General features: G+C 37.0%; 1 protein-coding gene across 1 annotated transcript in view; it reads right to left on the bottom strand.

Annotated features, from left to right (window-relative positions):
• The window catches only part of afdnb (afadin, adherens junction formation factor b), a 59,412-nt gene that overhangs the window by 13,541 nt on the left and 22,317 nt on the right, over positions 1 to 23,554 (bottom strand). Inside the window, exons 12-19 of the mRNA XM_072911876.1 lie at positions 22,917 to 23,060; positions 11,614 to 11,812; positions 8,527 to 8,618; positions 8,379 to 8,453; positions 8,236 to 8,301; positions 1,686 to 1,759; positions 1,510 to 1,616; positions 1,346 to 1,435 (exon numbers count right to left, since the gene is read on the bottom strand). Of these exons, the coding sequence (XP_072767977.1) occupies positions 1,346 to 1,435; positions 1,510 to 1,616; positions 1,686 to 1,759; positions 8,236 to 8,301; positions 8,379 to 8,453; positions 8,527 to 8,618; positions 11,614 to 11,812; positions 22,917 to 23,060 (847 nt within the window). The remainder of the gene's footprint in view (positions 1 to 1,345; positions 1,436 to 1,509; positions 1,617 to 1,685; positions 1,760 to 8,235; positions 8,302 to 8,378; positions 8,454 to 8,526; positions 8,619 to 11,613; positions 11,813 to 22,916; positions 23,061 to 23,554) is intronic.

Raw genomic sequence — 23,554 nt, 5'->3', positions numbered from 1 at the left:
ATGGTCCGTCAAATCATTTTATATGGCCTGCCACATCATTTTATATGGCCTGCCAAATTATTCTACATGGCCCGCCACATTATTCTATATGGCCCACCGCATTATTTTATATGGCCTGCCACATCATTTTATATGGCCTGCTAAATTATTATACAAGGCCCACCACATTATTCTACATGGCCCACCGCATTATTTTATATGGCCCGCCACATCATTTTATATGGCCTGCTAAATTATTATACAAGGCCCACCACATTATTCTACATGGCCCACCGCATTATTTTATATGGCCCGCCACATCATTTTATATGGCCTGCTAAATTATTCTATATGGCCCACCACATTATTCTAAATGGCCCACCGCATTATTTTATATGGCCCGCCACTTCATTTTATATGACCCATCACATTATTTTATATGGTCCGCCACATATATTTTTCTGGCCTGCCATTTTATTTAATGTGGCCTGTCATTTTATTTCACATGACCTGCCACATCATTTTATATGGCCTGCTAAATTATTCTATATGGCCCACCACATTATTCTAAATGGCCCACCGCATTATTTTACATGACCCGCCACTTCATTTTATATGGCCCATCACATTATTTTATATGGTCCGCCACATATATTTTTCTGGCCTGCCTTTTTATTCAATGTGACCTGTCATTTTATTTCACATGACCTGCCACATCATTTTATATGGCCTGCTAAATTATTCTATATGGCCCACCACATTATTCTAGATGGCCCACCACATTATTTTATATGGTCCGCCACATATACTTTTCTGGCCTTTATTTAATGTGGCCTGTCATTTTATTTCACATGACCTGCCACATCATTTTAAGTGGCCTGCGAATGCCTGGGAATAATATAGTACTTCATCTTTTCTTACTAAATGTATTAGTTTTTTTTCCCATTTTGACAGAAAAAAACAACAATATTTGCATTCAACATGATCTAATAATGTAACAAATATTTTATTGTACAAAACATTATTTTCCTTCAAATAAAAATAAAAAACTCAAATACCTGTTTGAATGTGTAATAAAGTTGTTCATGTTATTAATGTCAATGAATTTAGTTATAATTTGTAATAATAATTAACTTTTAGTTTTGTCTTTCCTAATAATGTAACAAATATTGTATTATCATACATTAAACAAATGAGATAAATATTTGATTTAATTATGATTTCGAAGCAAGTTATCCATTAAATTACATACATTTTAAAAATAATAGATTTTTACGGTTAAAAAATAAAAAAAATAGCTACCCAGTCAGCAGAATTCTGCCCTCAGTGACTTGGAGCCAAATGGATAAGAAAGGGCGCCACCTACTGGTCATGTTGGGCTGGGAGCGATAAAGCTGCCGGTTCTTCTGCCAAGTCCCTGAATGCACCGCTTGACCTGATTGGCTGTGAGCCTCCCCTGTGGAAGAGGAAGTGGTTATTTTCTGCAAAAGACCAGAATTTGTCGTTTTATATTAGGATTTGATGTTCGACCTGCAGTCAGTCCAAACATCAGAGTGCCGAGACCTTGGTCGCGTGCTGCAAACTTTGCCACTTGTAAGGTGACCATAGGGCCGGTGTGCATCATGATGGCTGCAGCCCTGACGACGTCAACGACATGGGAGGAATGTTTCATCATTTCATTGAATTATTTGTTTATATTGGAATACCTTTCTTGGCTGAGGCCCAGCAGGCTCTGACCGTCCACACTGAGCAGCTGATCCCCCGCCGCTAACTGCCCACTCTGGACCCGAGTCAAGGTGCACACATTAGTACACACACACACACATATATATATATATATATATATGTATGTGTGGGGGAAAAAATCACAAGACTATTTCATCTCTACAGGCCTGTTTCATGAGGGGGGGTTCCCTCAATCATCAGGAGATTTTAATGGGAGCATTCACATACCATGGTTTATATAGGGCCCAGAGTGGGTGGGTACAGGCTGGCGTAGGGGCGTGGTGATTGGCTCATGTGTTACCTAGGAGGTGTTTCCGTCTGTGGCGGCATGCTGTTACAATTTCGCTGCGCTTGTTGAGGGATGACAGGTCTGGACGGTAAATAATAAACAGTTTCTCTTTCAAGCATAGGTTGCATCTTTTATTACCACTATTGTAAGGTGTGCTGGATGCAAGAATTTGCCATGTTATTGAATATTCAACATTATTGTCTTTGAGGTCCCAAATGTGTTTGCTGAGTTCTGTGGTATTCCGCAGGTTTTGGTTCCTGAAAGAAGCCTTGTGATTGTTCCATCTGGTTTTGAACTCTCCCTCGGTTAATCCTACATATGTGTCGGATGTGTTAATGTCCTTGCGTGTTACCTTAGATTGGTAGACAACTGATGTTTGTAAGCACCCCCCGTTGAGAGGGCAATCAGGTTTCTTTCGACAGTTACAGCCTTTGTTGGTTTTGGAGTCGCTCTGTCTGGGGGCCGACGGCTCATTTGCAATTGTTTTGTTGTGGTTTGAGATGATTTGTCGTATATTGTTCATGCAGCTGTAGCTCAATTTTATGTTGTTCTTGTTGAATACTTTTCTTAGGGTGTTGTCTTTGGGAAAGTGTTTGTCAATCAGATTGAGGAATTTGTGTCCAATGTTAATTGAGACGTTTTTGCTGTATGGGGGGTTGTACCAGATGATGTCGTTTCGTTTTCTGTTCTTTTTTGGCTGGTTTCCTGGCGTGGGTTCATAGGTGAGGGTGAAATTGTATCCGCTTTCATCAAGGGCTTTTTGGTACGGGGGGGTTGCTTGGTCAAATTCAGCTTTGCTAGATGACAGCATCGATAGCCTTTTATTAATTCCGGTAGGTATTCTTTTCGTGGTGGTGGGTGGGTGGTTGCTGTCATGGTGCACGTATTGGAGTGTTGTGTTGGGGTTCGTGAATGGTTGGTAGCTGTTATTTCTCAGGTTGAAAGTGACGTCAAGGAAGTTGACGGTTTGCTTGTTGGCTTCAATCGTGATCCGTAGGCCGTTCTCTTTGAAAATTTGGCATATGCGCTTCTTGGTATTCTCGCTGCTCCTTGGCGAGGCGCGACACACTGACAGTCCGTCATCAAGGACAAAACACCACTCAACCAATGGAGAAATACAGCAGCAGTAATCAAATGGTTCAACAACATCCAAGACAAACAACAGCACAACTTTATCTCCTTCGATATCGAAGAATTTTACCCTTCCATCACGCAAGACCTACTGACTCAAGCACTAGACTTCGCCTCAGACTACGACTCAATCACAGGCAACGAAAGAAACATCATCATCCACGCAAAAAACTCCATTCTCATCCACAACAGTACACCATGGCAAAAAAAGAACAATGCAACATTTGACGTCACTATGGGAAGTTTTGACGGAGCAGAAACGTGTGAACTCGTTGGGAGTTTCCTCCTCTCCCAGCTCGCTAGCCTCAATCTGAACCTTGGTATTTACCGTGATGACGGACTGGCAGTGTGTCGCGCCTCGCCAAGGAGCAGCGAGAATACCAAGAAGCGCATATGCCAAATTTTCAAAGAGAACGGCCTACGGATCACGATTGAAGCCAACAAGCAAACCGTCAACTTCCTTGACGTCACTTTCAACCTGAGAAATAACAGCTACCAACCATTCACGAAATCCAACACAACACTCCAATACGTGCACCATGACAGCAACCACCCACCCACCACCACGAAAAGAATACCTACCGGAATTAATAAAAGGCTATCGATGCTGTCATCTAGCAAAGCTGAATTTGACCAAGCAACCCCCACGTACCAAAAAGCCCTTGATGAAAGCGGATACAATTTCACCCTCACCTATGAACCCACGCCAGGAAACCAACCAAAAAAGAACAGAAAACGAAACAACATCATCTGGTACAACCCCCCATACAGCAAAAACGTCTCAACTAACATTGGCCACAAATTCCTCAATCTGATTGACAAACACTTTCCCAAAGACAACACCCTAAGAAAAGTATTCAACAAGAACAACATTAAATTGAGCTACAGCTGTATGAACAATATACGACAAATTATCTCAAACCACAACAAAACAATTGCAAATGAGCCGTCGGCCCCCGGACAGAGCGACTCCAAAACCAAAAAAGGCTGCAACTGCCGAAAGAAACCTGATTGCCCTCTCAACGGGGGGTGCTTACAAACATCAGTTGTCTACCAATCTAAGGTAACACGCAAGGACATTAACACATCCGACACATATGTAGGATTAACCGAGGGAGAGTTCAAAACCAGATGGAACAATCACAAGGCTTCTTTCAGGAACCAAAACCTGCGGAATACCACAGAACTCAGCAAACACATTTGGGACCTCAAAGACAATAATGTTGAATATTCAATAACATGGCAAATTCTTGCATCCAGCACACCTTACAATAGTGGTAATAAAAGATGCAACCTATGCTTGAAAGAGAAACTGTTTATTATTTACCGTCCAGACCTGTCATCCCTCAACAAGCGCAGCGAAATTGTATCAGCATGCCGCCACAGACGGAAACACCTCCTAGGTAACACATGAGCCAATCACCACGCCCCTACGCCAGCCTGTACCCACCCACTCTGTGCCCTATATAAACCATGGTATGTGAATGCTCCCATTAAAATCTCCTGATGATTGAGGGAACCCCCTCATGAAACAGGCCTGTAGAGATGAAATAGTCTTGTGATTTTTTCCCCCCACACATACATATATTGCGCTCTACTACGGTATCGAGCACTATTTTTTGGATAACCTTATTAAGACATATATATATATATATATATATATATATATATATATATATATATATATATATATATATATATATATATATATATATATATATATATATATATATATATATATACAAAAGCCAAAAGCAGTGAATTGAATGGCAGCAACACATTGCAAAAAAAGGCATTTTTACCAGTGTGTTACACGGCCTTTCCTTTTAACAACACTCAGTAAAGGTTTGGGAACTGAGGAGACACATTTTTGAAGTGGAATTCTTTCCCATTCCTGCTTGATGTACAGCTTAAGTTGTTCAACAGTCTCATATTTTAGCCTTCACACATTTTCAATGTCTGGACTACAGTCAGGCCAGTATAGTACCCACACTTTTTTACTATGAAGCCATTCTGTTGTAACACCTGGCTTGGCATTGCTGAAATAAGCAGGGGCGTCCATGATAACAACATATGTTGCTCCAAAAGTTGTATGTACCTTTCAGCATTAATGGTGCCTTCACAGATGTGTGAGTTACCCATGTCTTGGCCACTAATACACCCCCATTTACACTTTGCGCCTAGAACAATCCGGATGGTTCTTTTCCTCTTTGGTCCGGAGGACACGACGTCCACAGTTTCCAAAAACAATTTGAAATGTGGACTCGTCAGACCACTGAACACTTAATAATAATAATAGATTTTATTTGTAAAAAAAGCACTTTACATTGACATACTTGCCAACCTTGAGACCTCCGATTTCGGGAGGTGGGGGGTGGGGGCGTGGTTGGGGGTGGGGTGGGGCGTGGTTGGGGGCGTGGTTAAGAGGGGAGGAGTATATTGACAGCTAGAATTCACCAAGTCAAGTATTTCATACATATATATATATATATATATATATATATATATATATATATATATATATATATAGATATCTACATCCTGAAAATATGCAAACAAAACTGTGTTTAGATAATTGATACTTCAAACTTGCATAAATAAATATTAAGGAATATAACATAATTTGGCTTCTGAGAGTTTCAAAATGTAATGAATAAAATGCTAAAGTTGTTGATAAACAAGCAATTATTTTAATATTTAAATATGGTCATTTTAAATGAATTATTGCGATAATTTAGAATAAATTACTTCCAATATGTTTATTTTAATGTATAATTCTATGGCTGGATGTAATAAGGAGTCAGGAAAAAGTACAAATAAAAATACAATTAATTTTGATGTTTTTAGCAAAATATAGTAAACATGTATTTATTTTAATTTTAATTGTTTATTAATAAATATATTTATTTTTAGGTAAGATAAACATAATAATACAATTTATCTCTAGTCTGGATGATAACAATAAAAAGATAACAATTATTATGTTTATCTTACCTAAAAATAAATAGATATTTATTAATAAAAAATAAAAAATAAAAACTAAATACATTTTTACTATATTTTGCTAAAAACATCAAAATTAATTGTATTTTTATTTGTATTTTTTCTGACTCCTTATTACATCCAGCCATAGAATTTTACATTAAAATAAACATATTTGAAATAATTAATTTTAAATGATCATAATAATTCATTTAAAATGACCATATTTAATTATTAAAATAATTGCTTGTTTATCAACAACTTTAGCATTTTATTCACTACATTTTGAAGCTCTCAGAAGCCAAGTTATGTTATATTCCTTAATATTTATTTATGCAAGTTTGAAGTATCAATTATTCAAACACAGTTTTGTTTGCATATTTTCAGGAGATATATATATACCGTATTTTCCGCACCATAAGGCGCCCTGGGTTATAAGCCGCGCCTTCAATGAACGGCATATTTCAAAACTTTGTCCACCTATAAGCCGCCCCGTGTTGTAAGCCGCATCTAACTGCGCTAAAGGAATGTCAAAAAAACAGTCAGATAGGTCAGTCAAACTTTAATAATATATTAAAAACCAGCGTGATGTGGGCGCGCATGGAGTCGTATATCAACATGGACGGAGCTGCGTGAAAAAAGCCACCCGGCCTCTTCGTGTAAACTTACCTTAACCACTCGCTCATCTTTTCTTCATCCATCCATCCCTTCGAGTTAGCTTTTATGATGACGCCGGCTGGAAAGGTCTCTTTTGGCAAGGTCTTCCTTTTGAATATCACCATGGGTGGAAGTTTCTGGCCATTAGCATGGCAAGCTAGAACCACAGTGAAGGATGACTTCTCATTCCCTGTGGTGCGAATATTCACCGTACGTGCTCCCGTTGTATCCACAGTGCGGTTCACAGGAATATCAAAAGTCAGTGGAACCTCGTCCATGTTGATAATGTTCTCTGGCCGGATCTTTTTTTCAGCTATCTTGTTTTTACAATATGCACGGAAAGTAGCCAGCTTTTCTTGAAAGTCTTTAGGCAGTTGCTGTGAAATAGTAGTCCGTGTGCGGATGGAGAGATTGCGTCTTTTCATGAACCGGAAACCTGTCGCTTAGTAGGAGCCATTTTGTGGTCTTTACAGATGTAAACACACAAAGGAAATGAAACGTAATATCCGCGCGCTTCTTCTTCTTCTTCTACGCGGGCGGGTGGTTGCTTACAGTAGAAGAAGAAGCGCTTCCTGTTCTATGGGGGCGGGTGCTTACCTTGGCGGTTGCTTGCGTAGAAGAAGAAGCACTTCCTCTTCTACGGGGAAAAAAGATGGCGGCTGTTTACCGTAGTTGCGAGACCGAAACTTTATGAAAATGAATCTTAATATTAATCCATATATAAAGCGCACCGGGTTATAAGCCGCACTGTCAGCTTTCGAGTAAATTTGTGGTTTTTAGGTGCGGCTAATAGTGCGGAAAATACGGTATATATATATATATATATATATATATATATATATATATATATATATATGTATGTATGAAATACTTGACTTGGTGAATTCTAGTTGTCAATATACTCCTCCCCTCTTAACCACGCCCCCAACCACGCCCCACCCCCCGACCACGCCCCCACCTCCCGAAATCGGAGGTCTCAAGGTTGGCAAGTATGATTGAATATAAGTTGAAAAGGATTTGTTGTATTCTCTTTTTATTTACCATTTACACAACGTGACAACTTCACAGCTTTTGGCTTTTGTATATATATATATATATATATATATATATATATATATATATATATATATATATATATATATATATATATATATATATATATATATATATAAATCTCCTGATGATTGAGGGAACCCCCCCTCATGAAACAGGCCTGTAGAGATGAAATAGTCTTGTGATTTTTTCCCCACACATACATATATATATATATATATATATATATATATATATATATATATATATATATATATATATATATATATATATATATATATATATATATATATATATATATACATACTTACACATATGTATATATGTATTTTACATTTTTTTAGTCCAAAGCGGCCCCTAGTCAGCCCCTGTACGAGCGTAAGAGCATTTATTTGTCTAAGGTGTGTCTGAGAAGTCACCGTCTCTGCTGGTCCTCCCTTGACGATGGACTTGATGTAAATCCCAAGGTGGTCTTGTCCTGCGCCCTGGAGCATGAATAGAAAGAAGGATGGTGCTAATCACATCAGACTTTTGGCGGGGGTGGGAAATCTTTTTTAGTTACCTTGGCAGCCACGATGCTGACCCCCACGCCGCTGCCGAGCGCCTTCTTCAGGGTGACCGTCACACTCCGGGCTTCCTGTCGTTCCAAGGATGACACCAATCAGACGTTTGGCAGACAAACGTTATTATGACCAGTGTTTCGTGAATACCAAGGAGGGCGTTTCACGCGATGGAGTCGACTCGGTAAAGAAGACGGTCCAGTCACCTTCGGGGTGTTTCCGGAAGGCCAAAGAGCAGAGACCTACGAAGGAAGAACAACTTATTCCGGTTTTGTTTGGTTTTTGTGTCACGGCCCGGGCGCATTCATCTGGGCGCACCCCCAAGCGCGCGCTACTCCGGCTGCAGCAGGCAATCAACAATCAGCACACCTTCTTCTTTCGTGTAATGTCAGATGTCCAACTCAGTGTCGCGTAGGTCCTAGGTGGAAGAGGCTGGCCTCCGAGGGCGGTCCATAGATGTTAATTATATGGTCGGCGGTCTGCTCAGGGTCACCGCACTCGCATGCCGCACTGTCCGCCAAGCCCCACGTCTTCTTTGATGACCCAAAGCGACCGACCCCAGTCTGTAGACAATTCAGCGTGGTCTATTACCGGCGTGGTAGGTCGTCTCCTCCAATGGCGCCATCTCCTGGGTCTCAAATGTAGCGGTGGAATCGGTGGACACCTGAAGCTGATGAGAGACCTGCCCTCTTAAGCCAGTGCCAAACCCGCGTTCCGGGCCAGAACGTAGTTTCCTGTTCGGTACAGTAAGCCATCCATCCATTTTCTACCGCTTGTCCCTTTTGGGGTGGGGGGGGGGAGGGTGCTGGAGCCTATCTCAGCTGCATTCGGGTGGAAGGCGGGGGTACACCCGGGACAAGTCGCCACCTCATCAGTACAGTAAGCCAATGTCTTTAATGTTAAGTTAAAGTTAAAGTACCCATGATTGTCACACACACAAGGTGTGCCGAAATTATTCCCTGCATTTGACCCGTCACCCTTGTTCCACCCCCTGGGAGGTGAGGGGAGCAGTGAGCAGCAGCGGTGGCTACGCCCGGGAATCATTTTTGGTGATTTTACCCTCAATTCCAACCCCTTGATGCTTAGTGCCAAGCAGGGAGGTAATGGCTCCCATTTTTATAGTCTTTGGTATGACTCGGCCGGGGTTTGAACTCACGACCTACCCATCTCAGGGCGGACACTCTAACCACTAGGCCACTGAGTAGGTTAGTTAGTTAAAGTTAAGTTGAAGTTAAAGTTAGAGTACCCATGATTGTCACACACACACACTAGGTGTGGCGAAATTATTCTCTGCATTTGACCCGTCACCCTTGTTCCACCCCCTGGGAGGTGAGGGGAGCAGTGAGCAGCAGTGGTGGCCACGCCCGGGAATCATTTTTGGTGATTTAACCCCCAATTCCAACCCTTGATGCTGAGTGCTAAGCAGGGAGGTAATGGCTCCCATTTTTATAGTCTTTGGTATGACTCAGCTGGGGTTTGAACTCACAACCTTATTGTGTGATTAACATGTTATTAATCATAACAAGATATTCCCCCTCCACCCCACAAATTATGTAAAAATATCCCCAAACTTGTCCCAATGGTTGGCGCCGCAAACATTTTTGGTTTAAGTATTATACCCCCACTCCACCCCACAGATGATGTCAAAACCTCATTCCTCCGTGATTGCGAGCTGTGTGCCTCGTATCCCCGTATCCCCTCTGGTTCCCTGGCTGCCCCTGGTGCACAGTCATGTTGGAAGAGGAAGGGGCCCGCTCCAAACTGTTCCCACAAAGTTGGGAGCATGGAATTGTCCAAAATGTTTTAGTATCCTGGAGCATTCAAAATTCCTTTCACTGGAACTAAGGGGCCAAGCCCAACTCCTGAAAAACAACCCCACACCATAATTCCCCCTCCACCAAATGTCACACTCGGCACAATGCAGTCCGAAATGTGGCGTTCTCCTGGCAACCTCCAAACCCAGACTGGTATATCAGATTGCCAGAAATGTAGCGTTCTCCTGGCAACCTCCAAACCCAGACTGGTCCATCAGATTGCCAGAAATGTAGCGTTCTCCTGGCAACCTCCAAACCCAGACTGGTCCATCAGATTGCCGGAAATGTAGCGTTCTCCTGGCAACCTCCAAACCCAGACTGGTCCATCAGATTGCCAGAAATGTACCGTTCTCCTGGCAACCTCCAAACCCAGACTGGTCCATCAGATTGCCCAGAAATGTACAGTTCTCCTGGCAACCTCCAAACCCAGACTGGTCCATCAGATTGCCGGAAATGTACCATTCTCCTGGCAACCTCCAAACCCAGACTGGTCCATCAGATTGCCAGAAATGTACCGTTCTCCTGGCAACCTCCAAACCCAGACTGTTCCATCAGATTGCCCAGAAATGTACAGTTCTCCTGGCAACCTCCAAACCCAGACTGGTCCATCAGATTGCCGGAAATGTACCATTCTCCTGGCAACCTCCAAACCCAGACTGTTCCATCAGATTGTCCAGAAATGTAGCGTTCTCCTGGCAACCTCCAAACCCAGACTGGTCCATCAGATTGCCAGAAATGTAACGTTCTCCTGGCAACCTCCAAACCCAGACGGATCTATCAGATTGCCGGAAATGTACCATTCTCCTGGCAACCTCCAAACCCAGACTGGTCCATCAGATTGCCCAGAAATGTACCGTTCTCCTGGCAACCTCCAAACCCAGACTGGTCCATCAGATTGCCGGAAATGTACCATTCTCCTGGCAACCTCCAAACCCAGACTGGTCCATCAGATTGCTGGAAATGTACCATTCTCCTGGCAACCTCCAAACCCAGACTGGTCCATCAGATTGCCAGATGGAAAAGTGTGATTCATCAGTCCAGAGAAGGCGTCTCCTCGTCTCTAGAGCTTTACACCACTGCATCCCACGCTTTGCATTGGACTTGGTGATGTATGGTTTAGACACAGCTGCTCGGCCATGGAAACCCCACAAAGTATGTCAAAATCTCATTCCTCTGACCCCTGATTGCGAGCTGTGTGCCTCGTATCCCCGTATCCCCTCTGGTTCCCTGGCTGCCCCTTTTTGGATCTCGACCTCCCGCTTGGACACGGACCTTTGACGCCTCTCTCCTGCCCTTGACCTCACGTCTGTCTCTGGACCTTCGAGCCTGCCTCGCCCCTCTTGGACTTCCCGCACCTCATCAGTTAATCTCGACACATAGGCGCACACCACACAACACTTTGATCGTGTTGGCAGTCCGTTACCTCGCCGGCTGACGGGCTCCAGAAAGTCCCTGAAGCCGGGTGGGATCCCTGTCACGCTGGAGCAGGAGTGTCCTCCCTCCGGCAGCAGGAAGGGCAGATGGAGGTGAAGGCTCTCCTCCAGCCGGACGTCTCGTCCTTCTCCACCAATCACCTCGTCCGCTGAGGTCCGTGCACTCGCCACGACGGCCTCCATCAAATCCTGTGGCGGGAGACGGTAAAAAATAATCACCTGGGTGGAGTTGCATAGTTTGAAGGGGGAGTCTAGTTATGATGTTAATTAACATGTTAATTACACGTTAATAACATAAAACATAAATAACTTAAACTGTAATAGTTAAATCAAAACATGTTTTCATCACCAACGATTTGGACAACTTTGGGGAGATTTTGACATAGTTTGGGGGGGGGGGGGCTAATTATGATTAATAACATGGTAATTAAAAACAAACAAAAAAAAACCACAAAAAAAAACCTGTTAATAACATAAAACATAAATAACTTAAACTATAATAGTTAAATCAAACATGTTTGCAGCACCAACAGTTTGACAAGTTTGGGGGGATTTTGACATAATTTGAAGGGGGAATCTAGTTATGATGTTAATTAACATGTTAATTACACGTTAATAACATAAAACATATATAACTTAAACTATAATAGTTAAATCAAACATGTTTGCAGCACCAACAATTTGACAAGTTTGGGGGGATTTTGACATAATTTGAAGGGGGAATCTAGTTATGATTAAAAACATGTTATTTACGCATGAATAACATAAAACCATAAATAACTTAAACTATGATAGTTGAATCAAAACATGTTTGCATCACCAACGATTTGGACAACTTTGGGGAGATTTTGACATAGTTTGAAGGGGGAGTCTAGTTATGATGTTAATTAACATGTTAATTACACGTTAATAACATAAAACATAAATAACTTAAACTATAATAGGTGAATCAAAACATGTTTGCATCACCAACGATTTGGACAACTTTGGGGAGATTTTGACATAGTTTGGGCGGGGGCTAATTATGATTAATAACATGGTAATTTAAAAAACAACAAAAAAAAAACGTTAATAACATAAAATATAAATAACTTAAACTATAATAATTAAATCAAAACATGTTTGCAGCACCAACAATTTGACAAGTTTGGGGGGATTTTGACATATTTTGAAGGGGGAATCTAGTTATGATGTTAATTAACATGTTAATTACACGTTAATAACATAAAACCATAAATAACTTAAACTATAATAGTTAAATCAAAACATGTTTGCAGCACCAACGATTTGGACAAATTTGGGGAGATTTTGACATAGTTTGGGCGGGGGCTAGTGATGATTAATAACATGGTAATTAAAAAAAAAAAAAAAAAAAAAAAACCCGTTAATAACAAAACATAAATAACTTAAACTATAATAGTTAAATCAAAACATGTTTGCAGCACCAACAATTTGACAAGTTTGGGGGGATTTCTACGTATTTTGAAGGGGGAATCTAGTTATGATGTTAATTAACATGTTAATTACACGTTAATAACATAAAACCATAAATAGCTTAAACTATAATAGTTAAATCAAAACATGTTTGCAGCACCAACGATTTGGACAACTTTGGGGGGATTTTGACATAGTTTGGGAGGAGTCTAGTTATGATGTTAATTAACATGTTAATTACACGTTAATAACACAAAACATAAATAACTTAAACTATGATAGTTAAATCAAAACATGTTTTCATCCCCAACGATTTGGACAACTTTGGGGGGATTTTGACATAGTTTGAAGGGGGAGTCTAGTTATGATTAATAACATGTTAATTACACGTTAATAACATAAAATATAAATAACTTAAACTATAATAGTTGAATCAAAACATGTTTTCATCACCAACAATTTGGACAACTTTGGGGAGATTTTGACATCGTTTGAAGGGGGAGTCTAGTTATGATGTTAATTAACATGTTAATTACACGTTAATAACATAAAACCATGAATAACTTAAACTATAATAGTTAAACCAAAACATGTTTGCAGCACCAACGATTTGGACAAGTTTGGGGGGATTTTGACATAGTTTGAAGGGGGAGTCTAGTTATGATGTTAATTAACATGTTAATTACACGTTAATAACATAAAACATAAATAACTTAAACTATAATAATTAAATCAAAACATGTTTGCAGCACCAACAATTTGACAAGTTTGGGGGGATTTTGACATATTTTGAAGGGGGAATCTAGTTATGATGTTAATTAACATGTTAATTACACGTTAATAACATAAAACCATAAATAACTTAAACTATAATAGTTAAATCAAAACATGTTTGCAGCACCAACGATTTGGACAAATTTGGGGAGATTTTGACATAGTTTGGGCGGGGGCTAGTGATGATTAATAACATGGTAATTTAAAAAAAAAAAACAAAAAAAAAAAAACCCGTTAATAACAAAACATAAATAACTTAAACTATAATAGTTAAATCAAAACATGTTTGCAGCACCAACAATTTGACAAGTTTGGGGGGATTTCTACGTATTTTGAAGGGGGAATCTAGTTATGATGTTAATTAACATGTTAATTACACGTTAATAACATAAAACCATAAATAGCTTAAACTATAATAGTTAAATCAAAACATGTTTGCAGCACCAACGATTTGGACAACTTTGGGGGGATTTTGACATAGTTTGGGAGGAGTCTAGTTATGATGTTAATTAACATGTTAATTACACGTTAATAACACAAAACATAAATAACTTAAACTATGATAGTTAAATCAAAACATGTTTTCATCACCAACGATTTGGACAACTTTGGGGGGATTTTGACATAGTTTGAAGGGGGAGTCTAGTTATGATTAATAACATGTTAATTACACGTTAATAACATAAAATATAAATAACTTAAACTATAGTAGTTGAATCAAAACATGTTTTCATCACCAACAATTTGGACAACTTTGGGGAGATTTTGACATCGTTTGAAGGGGGAGTCTAGTTATGATGTTAATTAACATGTTAATTACACGTTAATAACATAAAACCATAACAATTTAAACTATAATAGTTCAACCAAAACATGTTTGCAGCACCAACGATTTGACAAGTTTGGGGGGATTTTGACATAGTTTGAAGGGGGAGTCTAGTTATGATGTTAATTAACATGTTAATTACACGTTAATAACATAAAACATAAATAACTTAAACTATAATAGTTAAATCAAAACATGTTTTCATCACCAACGATTTGGACAACTTTGGGGGGATTTTGACATAGTTTGGGCGGGGGCTAATTATGATTATCCATCCATCCATCCATTTTCTACCGCTTATTCCCTTTTGGGGTCGCGGGGGGCGCTGGAGCCTATCTCAGCTACAATCGGGCGGAAGGCGGGGTACACCCTGGACAAGTCGCCACCACGGGGCTAATTATGATTAATAACATGGTAATTAAAAAAACAACAAAAAAAAACGTTAATAACATAAAACATAAATAACTTAAACTATAATAGTTAAATCAAAACATGTTTGCAGCACCAACGATTTGGACAACTTTGGGGGGATTTTGACATAGTTTGAAGGGGGACTCTAGTTATGATGTTAATTAACATGTTAATTACATGTTAATAACATAAAACATAAATAACTTAAACTATAATAATTCAATCAAAACATGTTTGCAGCACCAACGATTTGGACAACTTTGGGGAGATTTTGACATAGTTTGAAGGGGGAGTCTAGTTATGATGTTAATTAACATGTTAATTACACGTTAATAACATAAAACCATAACAATTTAAACTATAATAGTTCAACCAAAACATGTTTGCAGCACCAACGATTTGACAAGTTTGGGGGGATTTTGACATAGTTTGAAGGGGGAGTCTAGTTATGATGTTAATTAACATGTTAATTACACGTTAATAACATGAAACCATAAATAACTTTGGGGAGATTTTGACATAGCACCAACGATTTGGACAACTTTGGGGAGATTTTGACATAGTTTGAAGGGGGAGTCTAGTTATGATGTTAATTAACATGTTAATTACACGTTAATAACATAAAACCATAAATAACTTAAACTATAATAGTTGAATCAAAACATGTTTGCAGCACCAACGATTTGGACAACTTTGGGGAGATTTTGACAGTTTGGGGGGGGAGTCTAGTTATGATGTTAATAACATGTTAATTACACATTAATAACATAAAACATAAATAACTTAAACTATAATAGTTGAATCAAAACATGTTTGCATCACCAACGATTTGGACAACTTTGGGGAGATTTTTACATAGTTTGGGGGGGAGTTTAGTTATGATTAATAACATGTTAATTACACGTTAATAACATAAAACATAAATAACTTAAACTATAATAGTTAAATCAAAACATGTTTTCATCACCAACGATTTGGACAACTTTGGGGAGATTTTGACATAGTTTGGGGGGGGAGTCTAGTTATGATGTTAATTAACATGTTAATTACACGTTAATAACATAAAACATAAATAACTTAAACTATAATAGTTAAACCAAAAACATGTTTGCATCATCAACGATTTGGACAACTTTGGGGAGATTTTGACATAGTTTGAAGGGGGAGTCTAGTTATGATGTTAATTAGCATGTTAATTACACGTTAATAACATAAAACCATAATAACATAAACTATAATAGTTAAATCAAAACATGTTTGCAGCACCAACGATTTGGACAACTTTGGGGAGATTTTGACATAGTTTGGGGGGGAGTCTAGTTATGATTAATAACATGTTAATTACACGTTAATAACATAAAATGTAAATAACTTAAACTATAATAGTTGAATCAAAACATGTTTGCAGCACCAACGATTTGGACATCTTTGGGGCTATTTTAACAGTTTGGGGGGGGAATCTAGTTATGATGTTAATTAACATGTTAATTATACGTTAATAACATAAAACCATAAAAAACTTAAACTATAATAGTTAACTCAAAACATGTTTGCAGCACCAACGATTTGGACAACTTTAGGGAGATTTTGACATAGTTTGGGGGGGGGGGAGTCTAGTTATGATGTTAATTAACATGTTAATTACACGTTAATAACATAAAACCATAAATAACTTAAACTATGATAGTTAAATCAAAACATGTTTGCAGCATCAACAATTTGGACAACTTTAGGGAGATTTTGACATAGTTTGAAGGGGGAGTCTAGTTATGATGTTAATTAACATGTTAATTACACGTTAATAACATAAAACCATAAAACATAAATAACCTTAACTATAATAGTTAAATCAAAACATGTTTGCAGCACCAACAATTTGACAAGTTTGGGGAGATTTTGACAAAATTTGAAGGGGGAGTCTAGTTATGATGTTAATTAACATGTTAATTACACGTTAATAACATAAAACATAAATAACTTAAACTATAATAGTTAAATCAAAACATGTTTGCAGCACCAACAATTTGACAAGTTTGGGGAGATTTTGACATAGTTTGAAGGGGGAGTCTAGTTATGATGTTAATTAACATGTTAATTACACGTTAATAACATAAAACCATAAATAACTTAAACTATAATAGTTAAATCAAAACATGTTTGCAGCACCAACGATTTGACAAGTTTGGGGGGATTTTGACATATTTTGAAGGGGGAGTCTAGTTATGATGTTAATTAACATGTTAATTACACGTTAATAACATAAAACCATAAATAACTTAAACTATAATAGTTTAATCAAAACATGTTTGCAGCACCAACGATTTGGACAACTTTGGGGAGATTTTGACATAGTTTGGGGGGGAGTCTAGTTATGATGTTAATTAACATGTTAATTACACGTTAATAACATAAAACATAAATAACCCTAACTATAATAGTTAAATCAAAACATGTTTGCAGCACCAACGATTTGACAAGTTTGGGGATATTTTGACATAGTTTGAAGGGGGAGTCTAGTTATGATGTTAATTAACATGTTAATTACACGTTAATAACATAAAATGTAAATAACTTAAACTATAATAGTTAAATCAGAACATGTTTTCATCACCAACGATTTGGAAAACTTTGGGGAGATTTTGACATAGTTTGAGCGGGGGCTAATTATGATTAATAACATGGTAATTAAAAAAAAACAAAAAAAACCTGTTAATAACATAAAACATAAATAACTTAAACTATAATAGTTAAATCAAACATGTTTGCAGCACCAACAATTTGACAAGTTTGGGGGGATTTTGACATAATTTGAAGGGGGAATCTAGTTATGATTAAAAACATGTTAATTACACGTTAATAACATAAAACCATAAATAACTTAAACTATAATAATTAAATCAAAACATGTTTGCAGCACCAACGATTTGGACAACTTTGGGGAGATTTTGACATAGTTTGAGGAGGGGAGTCTAGTTATGATGTTAATTAACATGTTAATTAAGATGTTAATTACACGTTAATAACATAAAACCATAAAAAACTTAAACTATAATAGTTAAACCAAAACATGTTTGCAGCACCAACGATTTGGACAACTTTGGGGAGATTTTGACATAGTTTGGGGAGGGGAGTCTAGTTATGATGTTAATTAACATGTTAATTACACGTTAATAACATAAAACATAAATAACTTAAACTATAATAGTTAAATCAAAACATGTTTGCAGCACCAACGATTTGGACAACTTTGGGGATATTTTGACATCGTTTGGGGGGCGAGGGGGGCGGGGGGGCGTCTAGTTATGATTAATAACATGTTAATAACATAAAACCATAAATAACTTAAACTATAATAATTAAATCAAAACATGTTTGCAGCACCAACGATTTGGACAACTTTGGGGGGATTTTGACATATTTTGAAGGGGGAATCTAGTTATGATTAAAAACATGTTAATTACATGTTAATAACATACAACATAAATAACTTAAACTATAATAGTTGAATCAAAACATGTTTTCATCACCAACGATTTGGACAACTTTGGGGAGATTTTGACATAGTTTGGGGGGGGGGGTGTCTAGTTATGATTAATAACATGTTAATTACACGTTAATAACATAAAATGTAAATAACTTAAACTATAATTTTTAAATCAAAACATGTTGGCAGCACCAACAATTTGGACAACTTTGGGGAGATTTTGACAGTTTGGGGGGGAGTCTAGTTATGATGTTAATTAACATGTTAATTACATGTTAATAACATAAAATGTAAATAACTTAAACTATAATAGTTGAATCAAAACATGTTTGCAGCATCAACGATTTGGACAACTTTGGGGAGATTTTGACATAGTTTGGGGGGGAGTCTAGTTATGATGTTAATTAACATGTTAATTAAGATGTTAATTACACGTTAATAACATAAAACCATAAAAAACTTAAACTATAATAGTTAAACCAAAACATGTTTGCATCATCAACGATTTGGACAACTTTGGGGAGATTTTGACATAGTTTGGGGGGGGAGTCTAGTTATGATGTTAATTAACATGTTAATTACATGTTAATAACATAAAATGTAAATAACTTTAACTATGATAGTTAAATCAAAACATGTTTGCAGCACCAACGATTTGGACAACTTTGAGGAGATTTGGACATAGTTTGAAGGGGGAGTCTAGTTATGATGTTAATTAACATGTTAATTACACGTTAATAACATAAAACCATAAATAACTTAAACTATAATAGTTAAATCAAAACATGTTTGCAGCACCAACGATTTGACAAGTTTGGGGGGGATTTTGACATAGTTTGAAGGGGGAGTCTAGTTATGATGTTAATTAACATGTTAATTACACGTTAATAACATAAAACCATAAATAACTTCAACTATAATAGTTAAATCAAAACATGTTTGCAGCACCAACGGTTTGGACAACTTTGGGGTGATTTTGACATAGTTTGAAAGGGGAGTCTAGTTATGATGTTAATTAACATGTTAATTACACGTTAATAACATAAAACGTAAATAACTTAAACTATAATAATTAAATCAAAACATGTTTGCAGCACCAACGATTTGACAAGTTTGGGGGGGATTTTGACATAGTTTGAAGGGGGAGTCTAGTTATGATGTTAATTAACAAGTTAATTACACGTTAATAACATAAAACCATAAATAACTTAAACTATAATAGTTAAATCAAAACATGTTTGCAGCACCAACGATTTGGACAACTTTGGGGAGATTTTGACATAGTTTGAAGGGGGAGTCTAGTTATGATGTTAATTAACATGTTAATTACACGTTAATAACATAAAACATAAATAACTTAAACTATAATAGTTAAATCAAAACATGTTTTCATCACCAACGATTTGGACAACTTTGGGGGGATTTTGACATAGTTTGAAGGGGGAGTCTAGTTATGATGTTAATTAACATGTTAATTACACGTTAATAACATAAAACATAAATAACTTAAACTATAATAGTTAAACCAAAAACATGTTTGCATCATCAACGATTTGGACAACTTTGGGGAGATTTTGACATAGTTTGAAGGGGGAGTCTAGTTATGATGTTAATTTACATGTTAATTACACGTTAATAACATAAAACATAAATAACTTAAACTATAATAGTTAAATCAAAACATGTTTTCATCACCAACGATTTGGACAACTTTGGGGGGATTTTGACATAGTTTGAAGGGGGAGTCTAGTTATGATGTTAATTAACATGTTAATTACACGTTAATAACATAAAACATAAATAACTTAAACTATAATAGTTAAACCAAAAACATGTTTGCATCATCAACGATTTGGACAACTTTGGGGAGATTTTGACATAGTTTGGGCGGGGGCTAGTTATGATTAATAACATGGTAATTAAAAAAAACAAAAACAAAAAAACAACAACAAAAAAACGTTAATAACATAAAACATAAATAACTTAAACTATAATAAGTAAATCAAAACATGTTTGCAGCACCAACGATTTGGACAACTTTGGGGAGATTTTGACATCGTTTGGGGGGGCCGGGGGTGTCTAGTTATGATTAATAACATGTTAATTACACGTTAATAACATAAAATGTAAATAATTTAAACTATAATAATTCAATCAAAACATGTTTTCATCACCAACGATTTGGACAACTTTGGGGAGATTTTGACATAGTTTGGGGGGGAGTCTAGTTATGATGTTAATTAACATGTTAATTACACGTTAATAACATAAAACCACAAAAAACTTAAACTATGATAGTTAAATCAAAACATGTTTGCAGCACCAACGATTTGACAAGTTTGGGGAGATTTTGACATAGTTTGAAGGGGGAGTCTAGTTATGATGTTAATTAACATGTTAATTACACGTTAATAACATAAAACATAAATAACTTAAACTATAATAGTTAAATCAAAACATGTTTGCAGCACCAACGATTTGACAAGTTTGGGGAGATTTTGACATAGTTTGAAGGGGGAATCTAGTTATGATGTTAATTAACATGTTAATTACACGTTAATAACATAAAACATAAATAACTTAAACTATAATAGTTAAATCAAAACATGTTTGCAGCACCAACGATTTGGACAACTTTGGGGAGATTTTGACATAGTTTGGGGGGCGGGGGGGGGCGTCTAGTTATGATTATTAACATGTTAATTACACGTTAATAACATAAAACCATAAAAAACTTAAACTATAATAGTTAACTCAAAACATGTTTGCAGCACCAACGATTTGGACAACTTTAGGGAGATTTTGACATAGTTTGGGGAGGGGAGTCTAGTTATGATGTTAATTAACATGTTAATTACACGTTAATAACATAAAACCATAAATAACTTCAACTATAATAGTTGAATCAAAACATGTTTGCATCACCAACGATTTGGACAACTTTGGGGAGATTTTTACATCGTTTGGGGAGGGGAGTCTAGTTATGATGTTAATTAACATGTTAATTACACATTAATAACATAAAACCATAAAAAACTTAAACTATAATAGTTACATCAAAACATGTTTGCATCATCAACGATTTGGACAACTTTGGTGAGATTTTGACATAGTTTGGGGAGGGGAATCTAGTTATGATGTTAATTAAGATGTTAATTACACGTTAATAACATAAAACCATAAAAAACTTAAACTATAATAGTTAACTCAAAACATGTTTGCAGCACCAACGGTTTGGACAACTTTGGGGAGATTTTGACATCGTTTGGGGGTGAGGGGGGCGTCTAGTTATGATTAATAACATGTTAATTACACACTAATAACATAAAACCATAAAAAACTTAAACTATAATAGTTAAACCAAAACATGTTTGCATCATCAACGATTTGGACAACTTTGGGGAGATTTTAACAGTTTGGGGGGGAGTCTAGTTATGATGTTAATTAACATGTTAATTACACGTTAATAACATAAAACCATAAAACGTAAATAACTTAAACTATAATAGTTAAATCAAAACATGTTTGCAGCACCAACGATTTGGACAAGTTTGGGGAGATTTTGACATAGTTTGGGGAGGGTAGTCTAGTTATGATGTTAATTAACATGTTAATTAAGATGTTAATTACACGTTAATAACATAAAACCATAAAAAACTTAAACTATAATAGTTAAATCAAAACATGTTTGCAGCACCAACGATTTGGACAACTTTGGGGAGATTTTGACATAGTTTGAAGGGGGAGTCTAGTTATGATGTTAATTAAGATGTTAATTACACGTTAATAACATAAAACCATAAATAACTTAAGCTATAATAGTTAAACCATCATCAACGATTTGGACGACTTTGGGGAGATTTTGACATCGTTTGGGGGTTGGAGGGGGGGGGGGGTGTATCTTGTTATGATTAATAACATATTAATTACACATTCAAAACATAATACCATAAATAACTTAAACTATAATAGTTAAACCAAAAGGTTTAGAAGCACAAAGAAGCCCACACATTTGGGACAAGTTTGGTAAGATTTTGACATAGTTTGGAGGTGTGTGTGTGTGTGTGTTTGGGGGGGGGGGGGGGGGGTATGAATAATAACATGTTCATTACACGTTAATAACATGAAAACATAAAAAAAACGTTTTTCTACCGCTTGTATCTTAAAAACTATAATAGTTAGACCAAATAATTTTGCAGCACGAAGCATTGGGACACGTTTGGGGAGATTTGGACAAGGTTGAGAGGGTCCAACTTCACACAGGTAACCAAAAAAAAAAAAAAAAAAGTCTCTCTACATTTTGTGCCGTTGTGCTAAAGTAATTGTTGTGGTTATTTATTACGGACGGGACAAGAGATGCTCACAGCGGGGATGTCCGGCTCATTGGCTGCATAAAAGTATCCCGCCAGCAAAGCGTGCAACTGCAGGGAGTTCAACTTGAAACAGGCGTTGGCGATGTCTTTGGCGTCTTGCACGGCGTACTTCTTCATGGTCAGCAGCCTGCTGGCCTGCAACGCAAGAACAATCTCTTTCTTTGTTTTGGAAGATTTCGCTTATACGTCAAATATGTTTGTAACTTGTGCTGACCAAGCAGGAACAACAACATCGTGAAACAACATAGGAACTATTTACTGTCCAAACCACACAATTGTTGTAGCTCACACCTACTTCTACAGCCCCTAAGCCTTCTGGGTAATGTAGAACGTAAACATCTACTTATTAGTCGACACGTATTTCTACATTCGACATTTATTCATCCAAAGTAAGACCATTAACAACATATTTTCATTTGCCATGCCGACCGAGCAGAGAGGCAGCGTTTGCTTGTTAGAGATGTTGAAGTGTGATGGTAACAATCCCTCAAAAAAGAGACGATATTTTGCAGCAGATAATATGGATGAACTCTAATATTGTAATAGATGGAAAGCCTTTCTTTTGGAAAAATATGTTTGAAAGAGGAATCATTTTTGTCAATGATATTATAAATGAGAATGGTAAGATT

The sequence above is a fragment of the Nerophis lumbriciformis genome, linkage group LG29 (genome assembly GCF_033978685.3).
Source record: "Nerophis lumbriciformis linkage group LG29, RoL_Nlum_v2.1, whole genome shotgun sequence".
In the NCBI taxonomy this organism is placed as follows: domain Eukaryota; kingdom Metazoa; phylum Chordata; class Actinopteri; order Syngnathiformes; family Syngnathidae; genus Nerophis; species Nerophis lumbriciformis.
Note: the sequence above shows the minus strand (reverse complement) of the source record. Positions and strands in the feature narration are given on the sequence as shown.